The sequence below is a fragment of the Sinocyclocheilus rhinocerous genome, unplaced genomic scaffold, assembly GCF_001515625.1.
Source record: "Sinocyclocheilus rhinocerous isolate Xijiao unplaced genomic scaffold, SAMN03320098_v1.1 scaffold605, whole genome shotgun sequence".
NCBI lineage: Eukaryota > Metazoa > Chordata > Actinopteri > Cypriniformes > Cyprinidae > Sinocyclocheilus > Sinocyclocheilus rhinocerous.
The window spans coordinates 2735772-2755349 of NW_015661612.1; the positions used below are offsets into that span (position 1 = coordinate 2735772).

At 37.3% G+C, this 19578-nt stretch overlaps 1 protein-coding gene and 1 pseudogene across 1 annotated transcript; both read left to right on the top strand.

Moving 5' to 3' along the window:
- Positions 1-857: 857 nt before the first annotated feature.
- LOC107726481 (EMILIN-1-like) lies at positions 858-13882 on the top strand. Its single transcript, XM_016536078.1, has 8 exons — positions 858-1328; positions 6981-7100; positions 7969-8099; positions 8417-10453; positions 10610-10726; positions 10850-10867; positions 10979-11113; positions 11198-13882. Exons 1-8 carry the CDS (start codon positions 1168-1170, stop codon positions 11527-11529), a joined length of 3051 nt encoding a protein of 1016 aa, XP_016391564.1. The 5' UTR covers positions 858-1167; the 3' UTR covers positions 11530-13882.
- Positions 13883-15275: 1393 nt separating this feature from the next.
- The window catches only part of LOC107726412 (ankyrin repeat and EF-hand domain-containing protein 1-like), a 7699-nt pseudogene continuing 3396 nt past the window's right edge, over positions 15276-19578 (top strand).

The following is a 19578-nucleotide window of genomic DNA, read 5'->3' on the forward strand; positions in this document are numbered from 1 at the left end:
AATAAATAAATAAATTATATATATATATAATTTATATATTTATTTTTACTGAAAAGACAACGGAAGGGTTAAATAGATAACTATCATATGTTATGATTCGAGACGAAATTATACTCGGAATAAAAAATCCAGGAGGGACCTAAAATTTAAAGCAGAGCGTTGTTCCTTCCCAGAGAAGGAGGGGAAGGGAGCACGGGAGTTTTGGATCCGCATCATTTCAAGGCAGTTTTCACATTATGACTGCGCAGGCGATGAAGAAAAAAACCGGACACTTCTCGTATATATATATAATTATTATTTTAACACAGGCTTTACAAATAAATTAAATGAAATTATTTATACATCTAACATTATTAGTAGGTGGAAAAATGTCACAATGACAACTTAATACAACGTAAATACAGTGACAGTATAAAAGCCAATAAAACCAATTTGTTAACAAATGAGTCTTTGTACACGAAAATACATATTGCTTCCTTTATATTTTAGGGAGGTGTCTTGTAAAGAGATCATATTTGTGGGTCTTGGGCATCAAAATGTTTTAAAAACCCTGGTAAATATTACATTTACAAATAAATAAATAACTGCTGAATAGCCAATGGTGAAATGTTACAACTGTGTTTTTTAAATTTCAAATTTCAATACCTGCGGCCCACAGAAAACACTTTTGTCAAAATCAATTTTATATAAATATATGCTTTTATTATGTTTGCATTGATATCTTGACAATGTCATAAACACTGATTACAAAAGCAGTGTAATATATATATATATATATATATATATATATATATAAGAGCGTTGTTCCTTCCCAGAGAAGGAGGGGAAGGGAGCACGGGAGTTTTGGATCCGCATCATTTCAAGGCAGTTTTCACATTATGACTGCGCAGACGATAAAGACAAAAACCGGACGGTTTTCATTAGTGTTTGACCGTGTGTAATGGGTAAACTGACGGCATCTTTTAAAATCAATGGACACTTGGCGAAATGATGACAAAGGTGCATAAACAACACTTACACGGAACTTTATGAAGTACACATCAGTGGAGAGTTAGCAGGGCTGTTGGACTGCACTCGGTCCGCACAAGGCGCATTTATTACGTTGAAGCTATTGGATGTACTTTTTCTAACGATCATTTTTTTAAAATCTGTTTTTACTTGTAAGTCATGGAACTATATTTTGTTTACTTATTGACCCTATTGGTGCTGATTTTGCCTGGAGATATCTGGGGAGCAGGAACGTACGCGACACGATACACTCAACATGTGGATGAGAGTCATTCTGTATCAGCTGCACAGACTGGATCTAAGGTGACCAGTAGACACAGGTAAGTTTTAATTTTAGCAACAACAGGTCAGAGTTGATCATTTAATAATTGTCATCATATCAACATTGTCAGTAATAAAATAATACACTGAAAAATGTTTTGTCATGTATACTAAAATGTCCTTTATTTGTAAATGAACTGATTTAGAGATATATTTCTATTATCTTAAGACTACAAAAATATATATTTTAATTATTTCATTATTATTCTTAATTATTTATACCAATATTGGCTATTTATGCTGTTTTGTGATCTAAATGATCACAGTTATATGTCTCGGGCTGATTCTGTAGAGACTTACTAATTTTGTGACACTTATTTTTTATTAAAGGACTGATAAAGTAGAAAAGTGAAATATTGGTAAAGTCGGGACTGAAGCATTTTAATGGTGTTCAAAACTCGTTTATATATGGTCATCTGTCACAGCACTTCATTAAGTCATGTACCATTGCTTAAACATTCAAGCTGAGTTTTCAAGATCATGTGGTGTGTGTCACACCTGTATTACTGAGCTGGCTATGCTGATGTTGTAAATATAAGGTCATATACTGTACTGAGTTTACTAGTTTCTAGTCACTAAGTCTAGTATGAAATCGCAGACTCTTGCCTTGGGTGAGTGAGCTACTGTTGGACAGGTCTGCCCTTTTTTGGCTTTACTGAGCAGACGTCAATGCATGTGCAATGGGATGGAGGCCAAGCGGTGAAGACCTTAAGTGCACTTATCCTGGCACTAGCACAGCCCAGTGGAGTAAAGACGTTCTGCACTGCACTGTTTGGGAAAGAATGTGTTGGCCCCTGCTGGCACCACCACTAAAGACTGTCTGTTTGAACTCTGTTTTGTTTTTACAGATGTGTGAAATATAAGACAACTTGTGGTAGCTGAAATCCTCCTTCACAGTGTGTCCCGTGTTTCCTGTCTGTTCAATATCTTGGATGATATCAGCTGCCCTTCTTCTATTTGATTGAGTAGTACTATGACTTGCAATCCAGATTTTGCCTTAAACAGCTGGTATGCACAGATGCTTTCAATCCAACAGAACAAACATGTCGGTTGCCAGTAAAATGAACCTTTTTTTGCTGACAAATATGTTGTGAAGCTATTTCTTTGAAAAAGACATTAACTGTCTTCCTTAACTGTCGATTATCATTAACTGTCTATATATATATATATATCACCGTCACAACTTACCTTTTCACAAATTTGTTTTGCCAAATGCTTATTATTCACTGCATGTGATGCATTGCCCCGAATCATAAACAAATAGTTCCTGCTATGACAAAACTTGTAATGTTGCAGAAACTTTGTTAGTTTCATCCTTGATGTAAAGTGTATACATGTATGTAAGTGGTCTCAGCAAATATGCACAGTGTTTGCTTGCCAGGAGTATGTGTAAGCATCTCACAAAACAGTTTGCTAAGCTCAGCTTTTATCTAAATCATTTAGATTTCAAATAGGAAATACACATTTTCTTACATCTAAACCATAATTGCAAACATTTGTGAAATTGGATATAACAAATAAATATGATTCGGAAGCAATGTAGGGACACTGACCAAACCAAAGCTAATATGTTTGTGTGGAGATATTTTGGATAGTCTTTAAACTATGTAAAAGTGTATTTGGTTTTGGATATGAATTCCTGTGGTTCCGCACATTAACCCTGTAAAGCTTTACATATCAAATAATAAAAAGAAAGTCTTTTTTTCTTTTCTTATAATGGAACAGTTTATTGATAGGAAAATATGGAGCTCACAGTCGAGGAGGAACAAACACCTAAATTCTATTCAGAGGCCCAAACCTAGGAAAAATATGCAATTTGGTACAGTTATGTACACTGAACAAAATTATAAACGCAACACTTTAGTTTTTGCCCCCATTTTTCATGAGCTGAACTCAAAGATCTAAGACTTTTTCTATGTACACAAAAGGCCTATTTCTCTCAAATACTGTTCACAAATCTGACTAAATCTGTGTTAGTGAGCACTTCTCCTTTGCCGAGATAATCCATCAACCTCACAGGTGTGGCATATCAAGATGCTGATTAGACAGCATGATTATTGCACAGGTGTGCCTTAGGCTGGCCACAATAATGCTAAAAGACGGCGGTGCATGCCAGCGGCACGATGAAATAAAACCCAAAGAGCCACCAGTCTTTGGCCATTTTATAAAACTAGAACGAGAAAAAAGAGAGTTCCTGATGAACTTGACATTATTTCAAAGGAAGCATGTCATCATTAGACTCTCGAGCAGATCTGAGCTCAAACCACGAGCTGTTTGATGAGGACAAAAGTGTTGCGTTTATAATTTTGTTCAGTATATATGGCCAAAATGTAAGATGGAATTCTGATAACTTGCAATGTAAATCAATTAGATCTTTATAACAGTATAGCAGACTACTTACATAAAATGCATATAAATATCAGTTGTCAGACTTAAGATGATATTTAAATGCTAGTTTTATGATCAAAGCTCTGTAGATTTTTTTGTGGAGGGCAAAACATACAGTATAATGCAATGCAATACAAGCTGTTTCAGTCCAGTAAGTGGATGTTTAGTTTATTAAAATCAGTAAAAATTTCACAGCACAAATACACGTGAATCAGAACCTGAAGAGGGACATTGTTAGAAGAGGAAATTATACTAAAATGCCTTTTTACTTGCTAAAAAAATTAACTATCAATCAGACAACAGAAGGCAGTTAGTAGATTGTGTACAAAAGTTTGTGTACAAAGTTTTGATCGTGTTGATAACTAGAGGCCTTAGAAATTTGAATATCATATATGATTCAGTAGGCTTAATGGTTTATGGTTATATGGTAGGTTTATATGGTTAATGATGTGCCGGTCTTATTCAATGTGAAAAAAGTCTGCAAGTAAGGCTATAGTGGAAGAAAACCACGAGAGCAGATCTTCAAAGGTGGCCCGTAGGATTTAGACTGCACGTATTTTCTCTGTTGGCCTAAAACAAAGGACAACTTCTACTAATCTGCCTTTAGACAGCTTGCTTAGATATATATTTGAGCTTTGTTTGTATGGATAACTCCATTACCGTGTAGGCCTACCCACGGTTTCTCTTTTGAGCATAGCAAAACATTGCCCTACTGTTGCTGTGTACGCTATTATTTCTCTCCCAAGTCCTGTTTCTGCTTGAGATTTTGAAGTGATACTTCATTCCTTGCCAAACTGGGTTCTGTGGATTTTTATCCTGTCAAGGGAAGTGGTTATATTCAGCTGCCTTAAGCTGCATGGATGTTCTTGAGTTGGAGTGGCACAGGCTTGACACTTGCATCTGGGTCTTCTTGTTTATATGACTAAGCAGTGAATTTTATTCTTGTATAAAATAAAAAGCTGACAGTTGCAGTGTCTTAGTGCTGTAAAAAACAATTATATGACTGGAAGTGTTTACAGAGAAAGTTCTTTCCTTAAAAAAAAACTGATTCAATCCTGAACAACCATTGTGTGGTAATTAAACAGAGAGAAAAAATACATGGTACAAGAATGCTGGACATTGGAACCCATTCTTAAGAGTGATCTTGTACAAAATCAAAATGGATTTGTGTACATATGAGACAAAGACCCCATTGTGACTCTTTTTTGTTTACTTTTCCTCTCTCAAGTTTGATAAAGCCGAGAACCACTTTCCTTTTTTCCTATTTGTATACATGGACCCAGGCCTTTGTCCTTAGTTTTTTTTTTACCTCCCCCACAGAATAAAGCTGAAACAATGGCTCAGTGTTCTATTCACCATCACACTTTTAGTTGTATACCCCAAACCACAATTTATATGCGTGTCCTATTTAATGCTTCTACGCACATTCTGTTCTCCATGAATCCATCCAGAACTTTGCACTGTTAGTGTTGGTTTAGTTCTTTCTAAATTTCTACATCCTTAATCCAGACTCACTTACACAGTAGGATACATGTGCACTATTAAATATTTCACACTATTTTACAAACACAACATTTTGTATTCATAATGCATGATCAAAAGTAAGACTTTATTCAACATTTAGGCAGATAAAAATAGATGCACCTTGCCTAATCTGAGATTGAGTGGGTGTAGAATTTGAAAAGCATGGTTGTCTGCGGTGAAGATGTCCGTGTTGAACTTGTGTACTCTCAGTGTCTGGGCCCCATTTGTTTGTATGTGTGAGAGCACTTGCAGTTGATGCATCGAGACATTCCTGTCTCAGCAGTGCTCATGATAACGAATGATTAACCAGGCTCAATGAGTTATTGTGATAAACCAGAAGCATTGGATTTCAGCCTGGTTTCTATCCCATCTAAACAAGCTCCCTGAGAAAACAGCATCATTTATCTCTTTAATCAGAAAAAGAGTTTTTAAATCATACAGCACTCCAAGGTGTTGTGGAAATTACATTAAAGGAACACTCCACTATTTTTGAAAATAGGCTCATTTTCCAACTCCCCTAGAGTTAAACAGTTGAGTTTTACCGTTTTCAAATCCATTCAGCCGATCCCAAATACTGTCTACTGGGTGCCCAGAGTAGATGTATATCTCTGAGCAGGATGGGGATATCCCTCCTCTCATTCTCTCACAGGATGAGTGGACATTTAAGATATAAACATCAAATAAACCCAAGTGACAAAAAAATTGTCTGGAAAAAAAAGAAAGAAAAAAAAAAACCCTATATATTATGCTAGCTGGATAGTAATCATGAAAAATTGTTAAGTATTATCACTAATAGTATACAGTATTAGTATTATTATTAGTATTATTATTCAAATTATGGTTTTTGTTTTATTATCATTTAAAGATTTCATATCATTTATTATCATTTAAACTTTATCATATAATTTAAAGATTAAACAAAGTAATAAAGAAATATATTACTATTGTACTGTAAAATAAAAAACAAGTATTTATCATAGTAGTATTATTATTCTCTGTTTTTGACAGATTTATAAATTGAGTATAAATTCAAATATAAATATACAATATAGTTTAAATTCAAGTATGAATTCAATTTATATTTGATTAAAAACTGAGATTCTCATTGTCATAAGCAATGTCAAATGCACGTCATAAGTGGCCCAACAGTGATTGCAGAGTTGGAGTTTGTCTGGAGCAGCATTTACTGCAAACCAAGCTGCTCCAAGACACTGAAATCACAGGATCATTACAATTATTTACACACTATTTATATAATTACATCACAGCCTTATATAATCGCACCAACACATATATGTGTATGTTTGAAGTGTATGTGTATGTTCACTCATTAGAGTCATTAGTTCAGTAACTGGTCTACAGTTTTGTTGATTGACTAAAGAGAAACTCTGTCTCTGATTATTTTAGTAGGGTATTCCATCCACATTGATGGAAGAATGGGCATGATCTAACGGAACAGAAAGCCAGTTTGAATAAGAACCAGTTCTTGTTCCAAGCCTAATGCTGCCATGACCTTGCTAACTGGTTGCACTTATGTGATGCTTTGTGGGTGTCATTGGAGCAAAGTTTTGGTTTTGTGGGTGTCACTGGAAGAAAGTTTTGGTTTTGAAGGGCAATTATTTGTACTTTAATTACAGGGTACCTTTTTAATTTAGCTCTGTCTAAAATGAAGGCAGCAGTTCTCAACCATTTGGATTGAAGTCTTAAGTATAATTTGCCTATGCTTTGTACACAAACAGGAACTGGTGTGCCTACGTAGTAACAAAGACTGTAAGCTGTGTAATGGAAGATGGAGTGGAAACGTATGTGAAACCTGAATACCAGCACTGTGCTTGGGGCCAATGTTCCCATGTGGTTTTGTAAGTATTCATGAGACAAAACTCAGCCAAATTGCATTTCATTTAATCTTGGCTACCACTTGCTGTTATGACAGTGTCAAACTGGAAAGGTTTGGAACATGTCCCTCACTCAACTAGATGCATGTCCACCAGAACTATGTGTGGAATGAGATGGGAGAGAAGTTGAGACAGAAATCCGTCTCAGATGAAACTGCTAATGTACCAGAAAGTTACTTGTAATGTTGTTATATTACTCATTTTTTAGAGAACATATTTCAGTCATAAGTCCAAGATGAAGCTGACCTTTTTCTTAGGTCACAATAAATCTCAGTTTTATCCACTATCTTCAAAGAAAGCCATAATATTAGTCCCCTATAAAATACAGAAGCCACATCACAAGTATGAATGGAGTATAAACAATGTTCTAATAATAGCAACAACTGCACTTGAAAGTTAAGTAGACACAAGAGGCTTGCCAGAGCAAAGCAAACACTTTCAAAGATTTTAATGATGTATTGAATGCTTTGACTCAAGAAAATAACAAAAACATGCCCAGAAACAACAGCTCAAAGAAAAAGAAGAACAGGGCTTTATTGTACTGTTGCCCAGCAGAGTTGTGGCCTTTGGAAAAGCGATACATAGCCAAGAATATGAACGGAAAAGGAATAGTTTCTATCTGCCTACTTGAGACATTAGAGACTCTCTGGTTAAAGTTCTGAAAGATGATTAAATTAAACTTTACAACTTTAAGCGGCAAGTTTCATAAATATCACAGAAGTACACATTTGTAAAAGCTTAATTTTCACAGCAAAAACACTATACATAGAGACCATATTCAGAGTTTTAGCTCTTGCTAGAACTGTATATGATGAAATATCTCACACCACAGGTATCGGACTTACAGAAAACCACGGTACAAGGTTGCCTATAAAATGGTCACAGAGATGGAATGGAAGTGCTGTCACGGCTACTCAGGTGATGATTGCAGTGATGGCAGGGGCAGAACTACTGGTGAAGAAGGTATGTCGTTACACCATTAACACCAGAACTCATAAAGTGAGTCAAGTTGATCTGACAGGGTGTGATTTTGAGAATATTTTCAATTCTGCAGTATTCTGTTGTAAATTTTTTGTATTATTTTTTTTTTTTCTCTTCATCAATAAAAAAATGCTTGATAGGTACAGTATATTTGTAGATACACTTCCACTCAAATGTTTGGACATACCTATATGATTAAAATAAATGTGTCCAAACTTTTGGACTGGTACTGGTCTCAATTCGAATTAGTAAATGTCAAATAACTGTAAATTACTTGTGCAATCAATGTCCTTCAATAGGGAGAAGTGACAGTGACAAGATTAGACAACTTGAGGAACAAATTCACAACCTCCAGTCAACTTTATACAGCATGAATAAGAAATTACATGAGGAATCTCAAAGGGAAGGCATCAGTGGCAGCAACAATCTGGCCGACGCTGCCCAGCCAGGGATGAGGGAGACCATTCACAGCATCCAGACCAAGCTGGACATGCTGGACAACATGACACAGGTCCATGACAGAACCCTCACCAGCATCAACAACCACCTTGTGGGCGGCAATGGAATTGGAAATGAGTTGGACAGTCGCTATGGCACTCTTAAAGAGGAGATTCTGAGGGAGCTGGAATGGCGGGTGACACTGTCTTGCTCGTCATGCCAAACCGGAGTGGAAAGCATTCAAAGGCAACAGCAGGAAGACCGAGAGAGGATCCAAGCGCTGGAGAAGCACATTAGTGTGATGGAGCAGCACCACCAACAAACTGTAGATTTGCTCAAGAAGGAGCTATCACACTATCAGAGTTGCTGTGATTCCCTGAGCGATCTGGACAGGAGGCTTGGTGCCACTGAGAGAAAGGTCAGTTCAACTGCAGAGATGTATGATATCCTTAGAGAACGTCTTGAGAAAGAGCCGAGAGGATCAGGCAATGGCAATGGCAGTCGAGGAAAAGCGCTTGATGAAAAACTGAACAGCCGTCTTAGAGAACTGGAGAGGAGACTGAATGGGACTGTGAGAAAAACTGAGCAAAAATGCTCCCATACTGAGACAAGTATGAAGGAGTTTGTCCAGCGAGAGATCGGCCAGATTAAGAACTCTGTCCTCAGTCGAAACGACGATCATGTTTATAGAATATCTACCATGGAGATTGATGTCCAAAACTTGAAGCGTTTCATTAACGATCACAGAAATTATCTGGAAAGGTTGGGGAACAAAACAACTGATCTCGACAGCGGGCTCAAGTCAGCGATTAATTTGTGCACAGAGACGTGCAGTCCAAAAGGGAGTGAGACAGCAGATACTGTGAAAACTCTGGAATGGAAGGTTGTTGCCAATGAGGAGAACATTAAGAGGTTTGACACCAAACTAAAGGATTTAAGTGTGTCTGGTGACTCTTTATTGGACCGTATTATAGATCTCAGCCATGACGTTCAAAAAATTAAGGATCTGACAGGACATAATGGAGAGCACTTTAACCAAATCGTCACCGATGTGAAGAATAGGTTACGTGATTGTGACATATGCAATTCGATAGATGAGGAACTTCGAAAAATAAGAAACTTAACCAGCCATGCTTTTAACACGTTCCAGGGAGAACTTACAGATTTACGCAGAAAGGTAGATTCAGATGAGTATGCTTGCTCGCAGGTATGCTCAAACCTCCAGGAGGAAGTAGGCAAACTGAAAGAAGAGGTAGAGAAATGCACAGGCCAATGCGTGATCAGCATGGCTGACCATCAGAGGAACATAGATAATCAAAATACGATCACTCGCAAGCTTGGCAAAGACCTCAAGTCCATTCAGGGTGAGCTCACAGGGGTAATCCAAACGTTCAGCTCCATCAATGACACTCTGAAAGGCCTCAGGAATACCATACAGGGACATGGCAACTCTATTTCTGATCTGGACTCGTCTAAAGAAAGAATTTACTCAGAGTTAGATCAGATACAGGATGATTTGAACAAGCACAAAGAAGACAGTAAAGTGCGTTTCGATGGCATCAGTAGATTTAACAGCAATTTGATGACTGAAATGGGAGAATGCAAACTTTCTCGAGAAGGGCTGGATAAGAGGCTCTCGAAGATGGAAGATGTCTGCGGTAGACTGGATTCCTTGTCAGTAAACCTTCAGATAATCAAAGATGGCCTGAGCAAACACGTCTCTGGGCTTTGGACATGTGTTAATGACCTAAACTCCACAGTTATCTCTCACGGTGAGGCCATCGACAGCATTCAGAATTTTCACTTAGAGAACATTCACGGCAAAATGAACAACCTCAACTCTTCCATACTGCATGCTCTCAAGGAGTTCCAGAGCTTCACTGAACAGGACTTTATTGGTATGTTACATATGTCAAGACAAAAACAAATTATATAATTTGTGTTAAGAATTTGTAAACCTATGTAAAACAATTGGATACTTTATACCTCAACTATCCATTTTTTAGTTGTTTTTGAATGAAAAACCAAGCAATGTCTTTTGGGCCAATCCTCAGGACCTCCTGGACCACCTGGTCCTCAAGGAGAGAAAGGATCCAAAGGACCACCTGGGCCACGAGGACCTCCAGGCAGAGAAGGACCACAAGGGAGAGTGGGGCAAATAGGACCCCCAGGTAAATAAATGAGATGAGAAAATTAATAAATATATAGATTTTCACAACATTACCAAAACAAGATTTTATATTGTCAAATTACTTATATTTTTCTATACATTTTCTAATTTGTCTCTTATTTAGGTCTCAGAGGGGAACAAGGTCAGTGTTCTTACTATTACTACTGCTACGACTACTAATAAAATGTTCTAATAATAAAATGATATTTCTACAAATAAATATTTTTTTCTCTATTCTTCTCCTGCTTACCAGGACCTCCTGGAGAGGATGCAAATGTCCCAAGACTGTCATTCTCAGCAGCACTTACACGACCGCAACCCAATGCAGGCACTATTGTCTTCAACAAGGTCTTTGTCAATGAAAGAAAGGCCTACAATCCAAAGACAGGTATGCATGTTAAAGACAAGCATATAGTGTTTGAATTAAGAACTGTCATAATCATAAATTCTCTCACTAAATGTATTTTGACAGGCATGTTCACTGCACCTGTGCAGGGGCGATACTTCTTCAGTGCAGTCCTGACAGGTCACAAGAATGTCAAGATCGAGGCAGTCTTGTCTAAATCCAATTATGGAATTGCCCGCGGAGATTCAGCAGGCTATCAGCCTGAGGGTCTTGAGAAACCCATGGCAGAGGCACGGCACACTCCTGGCTCCCTGGTCATCTTCAACATCATACTTCCTCTGCAGGAGGGAGATACTGTCTGCATTGATCTGGTCACAGGTAAACTTGCCCATTCTGTGGAGCCCCTTACAATCTTCAGTGGAATGTTGCTCTATGAAGAAACAGACGACAGATTGTGAGACCCATCTGAGACTCTTTGTGAGGACAATGTCAGATGTAAAAATTTGTATCTGGACACAATAACTTTTTTGAAGAACAGTATTCAGTGTTGAATAAGGTTTATGATACAAATGATATATGCAGGTTTATTTTATAACAGGCCATAAGGAAACGGATATATTTTTCTCTATTATCAGAAAAATGAACAGATTTATTTTATATGATTAAGTTTTTTACATTTATGTTGGCAAATCATATATTTTCATATAATGTACAGTATGTGAGCAGCAATGTTTGCTTATATTACAATGCAATTGAGGACGGCAAAGATCTTTTTAAAAAACTAGCACATCCATGTCACTTGTTGCCCCAGAAGAGATCAGAATGACTGGACTCAAGTTTACATAATTATATAATAACCTAACACAATCTTTATTTGATCTGACCCTACAAACCTTCATCATAGTAGTTATCTGAATGTATAAAGATACTGTGTGGTTGTCAGCAGTGCATTGCTAGACCCTTGAAATACCCATATGCCCCAGTAAACATTACTGATAAATAATTGTATGAGAATGGAGATTGCCATTTACTGACATGAGAATCATTTTGCCTGATAATATTTCAGCAATCATGTTGTGTGTTCTATCAGCTATTTAGGATCATATGTCAGATTCAGAAATTAAGCACTCTTGATCTAACTGGTCAAATGGTTAGGTATGAGTTCTCTCATACACTGAATAATTTGCAGCAGTTTCTCAAACCGAAAAAGAAAACAAAAAGAGCGCTGGATGAGGTGGATATTTACCTACAATACATTGTAAGAAACAAAGCTTGCAAATGTCTTTTAACATTTATGAGTGATTAAACAGCACATGCAACTTGTGAATAACTCTGTAAAGATAATTTATGATATATCCATAACAGTAAAAAAAAAAAAAAGTAGGAAGTGCAGTGCATAATATAATGTATTCACATGCACAATACAGTGTGTTTACAGTACTTCCCAAGTAAATCAATAAATACATGGATTTTTTTTTTACATTTGTAGAGAAGAATGAGAAACGGAACATGAGAATAGATACAGTATGTCGGAAATACCTTTCAGAAGCAGGCCATTTTGTTGTTGTTTTGTGAGTTTGAAAAGGTTTTATCAACTAAGAACTTCAGGATCTTTAGTAAAAACAAACTATTCTGTATGTAGATGTTGTGATAACCAATCTTGCCAGCAACTGAGAAAAGACTGAGAGAAATCCAAGCTAAGCCTAGAAAATTAGACTATATATACAACACAAAACACAAAAACCATGGCCAACATATTGTATGTGAAAAGCATAATATAATTAATTTTTTTGATACATCACACCATGTATACCATTATCCCCTTCTACTTTCAAGCTTCACTAAAATACACCTCAAGAAGAAGGAATCCAGAGACCATGAGAAAATATAGATCCGTATGTACTGTTGGTGTGGTTTCATTTTAAAAAAGATGTTTTTCCCCTCAAAGGCTCCATTCAGGTTTTTAAAAAGATGGATACAATAAATATTACACATGATATTTTCTATTATTTCCCATTTCCCCACTGTGTTATTCTTTTATATTTGCAGCACATTTCTTAACTTAATCTCCAAATTTGGAAAAGTAACTATAAAAGGATGGATTCAAATAAAGCAGGCTGTGCAGAGAGGGACATTTTTAGACATGCCAGAGGCTATAGTTCAGGAATCTTCTGTAACCCATTCTCTGGTGACTCTTCCAAAGAAAACCATGAAAGCTGTTTGTGCTAGATGCAGAAAAGATTTCATCCTGGCTATCTTTTTTTGTCAATGGATTTTTATTTTGTCTCTTTGGACCGCAGATGTTCTCTAAATAGCAGATGTTCTCTAAATAGACTAACAGCTCAGAATCTGTATCTTTGCCAAACACGTATTTGCGTGACCTTAGCTGTCTTGGTGGTCTATGCCTAATGTTTTTTTTAATACAAAGGGATTTAAATGGACTTTAAAGGACTTTACACTGAGTCTAGTACTGCGAGATCAAACCTTGCCCATTCAGTCACTTTTATCCCTCAGAAGAGAGAAATTCCTTAAAACGTCTTTATAAATATTACTTCTGAATGTTTCATTTTGCAGTAAGACAGCTGATTTGCTCAATTTGCAATTGGGACCAGGTTATATCAGCTGCCCAGGCATAACCTGAACCATTTTTTTCAAATCTAATATTTTTAAGTTTCATCTTATTTCTCACTACAGGCATTACAAAACAGTATTATAATTATGCAAAAGTGTATCTGACTGCTGTGCAATCCAAACAGTTCTCAGATTATTTTCAGCACAAAAAGTTTTCAGGCATAACTTCTTCAAAGCTGAATGTTATATATTGGATATACAGTATATTTGCAATGCTAGTTTTTAATTAAAATATTTTTCACAAATTTCTCTTGTGTTAGTAATTTTTATTCTGACTTTCTGCATGTTGTTATCGTATAGACTGTATGGTTGTTATGCAGTTGCTACCCTTCCCTTTAACCCCTTCAAACTCTAAAACCCCGCCCTCCAAGGACACACTAGCCAATCCCAAAACATAAAAGGCAGATTGTGTTCTCTCATTGGCTAAAAAAGCGCGGGCCACTCTACTTATGGTGAATTCGCGCCCTCTAGTGGACGATCTTAAATCTTTGCACATTTTCTTGTTGAACCCGGTTGAATCATACCCCCTTCTTGAGAATGATTGAGCGCGGGTTAAAGTGATAACATATTAAATTATACATGACTTAATGGTGAGAGAACCATATCCCCATATGAGCATGGTGCGAGGAAGCCTCTCTTTGTGATAGATGTCACTTACTGTCACACAAAAAGTTACACGCTTGAAGACATTGCCATGAAAACTGATACTCCGTTTCTCGTCAGGCTACTAAACTCAGATCAAGTGATCACGTAAAAGTGCGGTAATTCTATTTTAGGCCGCTTCTAAATAAAAACAAGGCGGGGTCAATGAGGCGGAATTTACTTCTTAAAGAAGCTTTTTAAGAGTTCACGGCGTGATGTTGCCATAGAGACACAGCGAGCACAGAGAGAGTCGCGCACACTTGGAAACAACGTAACATTTAGTGTTGGGTCGTTCTTGAACGATTCGTTCATTTTGCTGAACGAGACTCAAAGGTCCGAGTCGGTAAAATGATCCGAACTTCCCATCATTAGTAACATTTACTTAGCTTGAAACCAAAAACAGGTAAGGGAATCTGATTGTAGTTTGACATTGAATGTAGTCTTGTAAAATGTGTTTATCAGATATACAGCTATATTGTTAACAACTTAAATAATCTTCAAATTAAGCAGTAATGTGCAAAAAAAGACTTTAGGAATCTCGGGTCCCCAAAATATCAGATGGTCGAAAATTCTTTTTTATTGCATATTCATTGGGGAACATTATTTGCATAAAAAGAAATGTGTTTGTTATGAAAAATCATGTAAATATTAAAGCTAAAGGGCATACATTAGATTTGGGATAAGTCGTCACATATTTACACAATGGAAGTAAATAATTCATCATTTAATGTTCTTTTTTTCTTTCTTTTAAATTTTCCTTTCTAAAGGATCCTACATCTTATATACATGAGACTAATAATTATGAATCTACTTTCAGGCATGTTGTGCCCTACTGTTGCACCTTGATAAAAATCTCAAGTGAAATTAATTTAAAACACAAGGAAAACAACTACAAATGCTACCATAAAGTGTTTAGATTTTCAGGTTCATGATGTCATGCACCCTGGCAAAGGGAAGGCTTGAAGTTTTGCAGATCTATCGGCTACTTCAGTGCGTCCAGGATGGAGATAAGCCATACATAGAGAAATTAATCAGCATGGGTGTTGATGACCACATACACCTCACTGAGCCACGAGGGGAACGGCGCCCTGCACCTGGCATCAGTGGCCAACAAACCTGACATACTGGGGTTCCTCATAGCTCAAGGTGCCCGTCCAGACATGCAGGACAGTAGGGGGCGGACACCCCTGATGCTGGCCGCAGAGCTCGGATATGATGGCATCGTGTCTCTACTGGCCAAGAACAACGCACACATGAAACTTGTACACAAAGAAGGGAAAGGCAATTTTTTTTAAATTTTAATTTATAATATAGTTTATCTGCCACTTTTTATCTATTGCTGTCCATAAAAATATGCATGCAACTGTTAAAAGTTTCTGTCAGTGCCAGTGTCAATATCAATGTACTGTATAGACTTTATCTGTGAATACACAATTTTATTTGTCAATATACAATATCTCTCCTTCTCTCTAGGGTTAGATATTAATGAGGCTTCCAGTATTTGACACCTCACCAACAATTATTCTTCATAAGACAATTTGACAGCAACCACATAGTCAACAGAGATCATCAATGGCGGGCAGCATCCTGCCATTTTGGAGATTTACTGTATGCGGTCTATCTAATTACAGATCAGGGCACGGCCAGTAAAACTAGTATGTAAACCGATTTGAGTAATCAGTACTCTGGCTTCTCTCTCAGGCTTGCTTTTCTACTGCATCCACCCTACCAAAAGGCACATGTGCTGCCTCCAGGTGGCCCTTAACGGCAATGCAGATGTCAACAATGTTTCAGAAACTGGGATGCCCAGTGTTCCTGCTGGCCTGTGAACAAGCTCAGGACTGTGAAGGAATGTGTCTCAGCATCCTAGAGAGAGGAGCAGACCCCAATGCTACAAATCAGGTTTGCAAACGTTGTATAATTGCTAATGGTATATTTAAAGCCTCTTTCCCTGAAATGGACTCCAAACTTATTTGAATGTGCACTTGTAGAGTACTTCAAATCTTGCAATCTAGCTCACAAATCATGCAAGTCCATCAACTAAGCAAATTCTGCTGATGGGTGTTTGTATATTGATTTGTGTGAATGATATCCCAGGAAACAGGTCGGACAGCTCTGATGGAGGCCACCAGAGCAGGAGCAATAGATCTTGTAAGAGCCATCCTCAAGAAAGGAGGAGAAGTCAATGCCCTGGATAAGAAGCGATTCCATGCAGCTCACTTTGCGGCTGAAAGAGGCTTCTTTGAAGTGAGCATCACTTCTGTTGTTTAACAATTATATAAAGAGTAATAAAAATTGTTTGCTGTTATTGAATGAAACTGTCCTAGCATTTGGCTATAAGCCTATGTATTTCTCCCAGTGATTGTCATTACTGCTTTTTTCCAGATCATTAAGGTGATGTCTGCATATGCAGCAGACTTTGGAGTGGTAACATCAGAGGGGGATACACTGCTGCACTTTGCTGCCTCTGGTGGTTATACGGATTGCTGCAGGTTTCTAGCTCATAGAGGTAAATCAATTTATTTTAAGCCAAACAGAATCATTAAACCGGGGGAGAATGGCTGCTTGTTACTATTTTTTTTAAGCAGATTTCTGTAAATTCTCAATGACAAAAAGGTAGTACAAATAGTACAACAACTGACTATACCTAAAAACAACAAAATAGGGTATAATAACTGTATTTTTGATTATTTTTCTTTATTTTTTCTACATTTACTTTAGTTATTAGGAAAATTTATTTTCCTTTTATTACATGCACCAAATATATTCACAAACTCGTGATGTGTTCGTAAAGTGCTCATAAACTGGCTGTTGTCAACAAAAGATATGCTTTAAGGTCCCACTTTGGTTTCTTCTGAAAATGAAGGACTTAAAACAGCCATAAATATTAGTATTGTAATTTTACTGTTGTTATTATATGATTTTTATATCATTGCAATATTTCTTATTTTCTTTAAAAAAAATATTTAGTAATAATAATAATGAAAAATTGTGCAATATTTATTATCGCAATTAGATTTTTCCCCAAATCCTGCAGCCCTACATAAAAGCAGTCATGCTTCTTGATGTGTAACAAGCTGAACTTGATTTGAAATATTATATTTGATCCCTTGAAGATTCTAATTCCTACTTTAGGATGCAATCCCAAACTGAAGAACCAAGAAGGCCTGCTTCCCCGTCAGATCGCTAAGGACTGTGGTCACAAAGCCACCGTAAAAGAGCTTAAGAAGGCTGAACGACTGCATGGAAAGTTCTCAAAAGGAGCGGGTGCCACAAATGAACCATGGGCTCTGACGCTTCACGACTGGTCGCATGAAAATGAGAATGCACTGAGAAGTGCTTTCGAGTCAGCATCAGAAGGCTACATGGGAATATAGATGGTGTCCAAGGCAACATTTGTGTCTGTTTTTCAGGAACTTCACGCTCCTCTAGATGATAACTAAATTCATCCTCTTCTGCTTGCTCTCGATAAGAGAAGAGAGGGCTTTATAAATATAAGTGATTTCCTAAAAGGTCTCAAATATCTTCCAAAGACATATGTTATGGCCTCTTATGGGCCTAAGAAGAAGAAAGCAACCAAGACAGGAAAGACCAAAAAGACTAAGTTCAATGCACCCATGCCCATCTGCACTGTTCTGCCTGATCTTATTCAACGGCGTGATGATGGTGGGCCACAACATTTTATGACTGAAAGTTACCAGCATGCTACAGACACCCACAGATATGACCGGGACCATCTACCAGGACATCCTGTCGAAGATGATACAGCATGATGGTACATCGATGAGCTCGAAAAGATATACATAAATATGAACTACTGTGTTAAAACAGGAGATATTGAGTCTCTTAGGTTGGCACTCAGCCAAAAGGTTCCTGTAGATGTGAAAGATCGCTTCTACAAGACACCACTTATGGCTGCATGTGCAAGTGGGAACTACGAAGTGGCAAAGTTCCTCCTTGATAACGGGTAAGTTTAGTGAATGTATAAGAATTTACGGATAGTTCACCCAAAAATGAAAATTCTGTCATCATTTACTCACCCTAATGTCATTCCAAACCTGTATGATTTTCTTTTCTGCAGAACATTAAAGAAGATGCTTTGACGAATGTTGGTAACCAAACAGTTTTGGTTTCCATTGACTTGGAAATAAATGGGAATTGAAACTGGTTACCAACATTTTTCGAAATATCTTCTTTAATGTTCCACAGAGGAAAGAAGTTCATACAGGTTTGGAACTATCCCTTTAAAGGAATAAATTAAAGTATATTTACATTGGCATATGTATATTTGCATAAATGATATCCAAATGATAATCTCATCGCAGGGCTGACGTGAATGCATGCGATCAGTTCAGCTGGACTTCTCTACATCATGCGGGACACCTGGACATCATACAGTTGCTGCTGGAGACGGGAGCATCTGTGGATCCCTCCACCCTCAATGGAGCCACTCCCCTAATGAGAGCCATTGAGAGCTGTAGGCCGTCCTGTGTGGAGTACCTCATCAAAGCTGGGGCCAAGGTCAACGCAGTAAATAAGACAGGTACAGTTCCTTGTCTAGCAAAGAACTATTATAATACTACTTATAATGCAACACCTTGATAGATCATAAATCTATTGAAGTGTGCAAACCATGAACATCTTACCGATTTAATAACCATCTCAGTGCAGACTGTTTTTACGTCATTCCCAAAATGCCACCTCATCTTTGCCAGAGGACTCTTATGAACACCCTGATTTACAGTGCATTAAATCTCTGAGATTGATCAGCTTTGGCTCTGCTGTCATTTGAGTCAGGAACTTTCAATCTTTTAATTGCAGAGCAAAACTGCTTGGACGTTGCCCATGCTTATGCAGACTTCAGGGTGGTGGATTTGATCTAGACCAGGGGTCGGGAACCTTTTTTGACCAAAGAGCCATTTTTTTATTTTTGGTTAATGCATTTTTCCGAAAGAGCCAAAGTAAAAAATAATAATTAAAAAATAATAATAATAATAATAAATGTGTGTGTGTGTGCTTTCAATAACGTTTTAATAATAGTAACTTTATTAGGACAATGGAAACTAAAATACACAAATATGCAACAAATCGTCAAAATTGTGCAGGGCTTTTACTGTGAGGTTGATTTACAACCTGAGAGGGATGCATTCTCTTCAGAGTTCTCTCTCTCTCTCTCTCTCTGTGTGTGTGTGTAAGAGACTGAGAGAGAAAAATTAATGCACGGCGCCGAGCGT

Excerpts from the sequence above, each read along its gene's own strand:
- LOC107726481 (XM_016536078.1), top strand. The coding sequence starts at position 1,168 with ATGGAACTATATTTTGTTTACTTATTGACCCTATTGGTGCTGATTTTG. Across the intron at positions 10,454-10,609 it reads CACTGAACAGGACTTTATTG|GACCTCCTGGACCACCTGGT; the intron begins GTATGTTACATA and ends GCCAATCCTCAG. Across the intron at positions 11,114-11,197 it reads GGCCTACAATCCAAAGACAG|GCATGTTCACTGCACCTGTG; the intron begins GTATGCATGTTA and ends GTATTTTGACAG.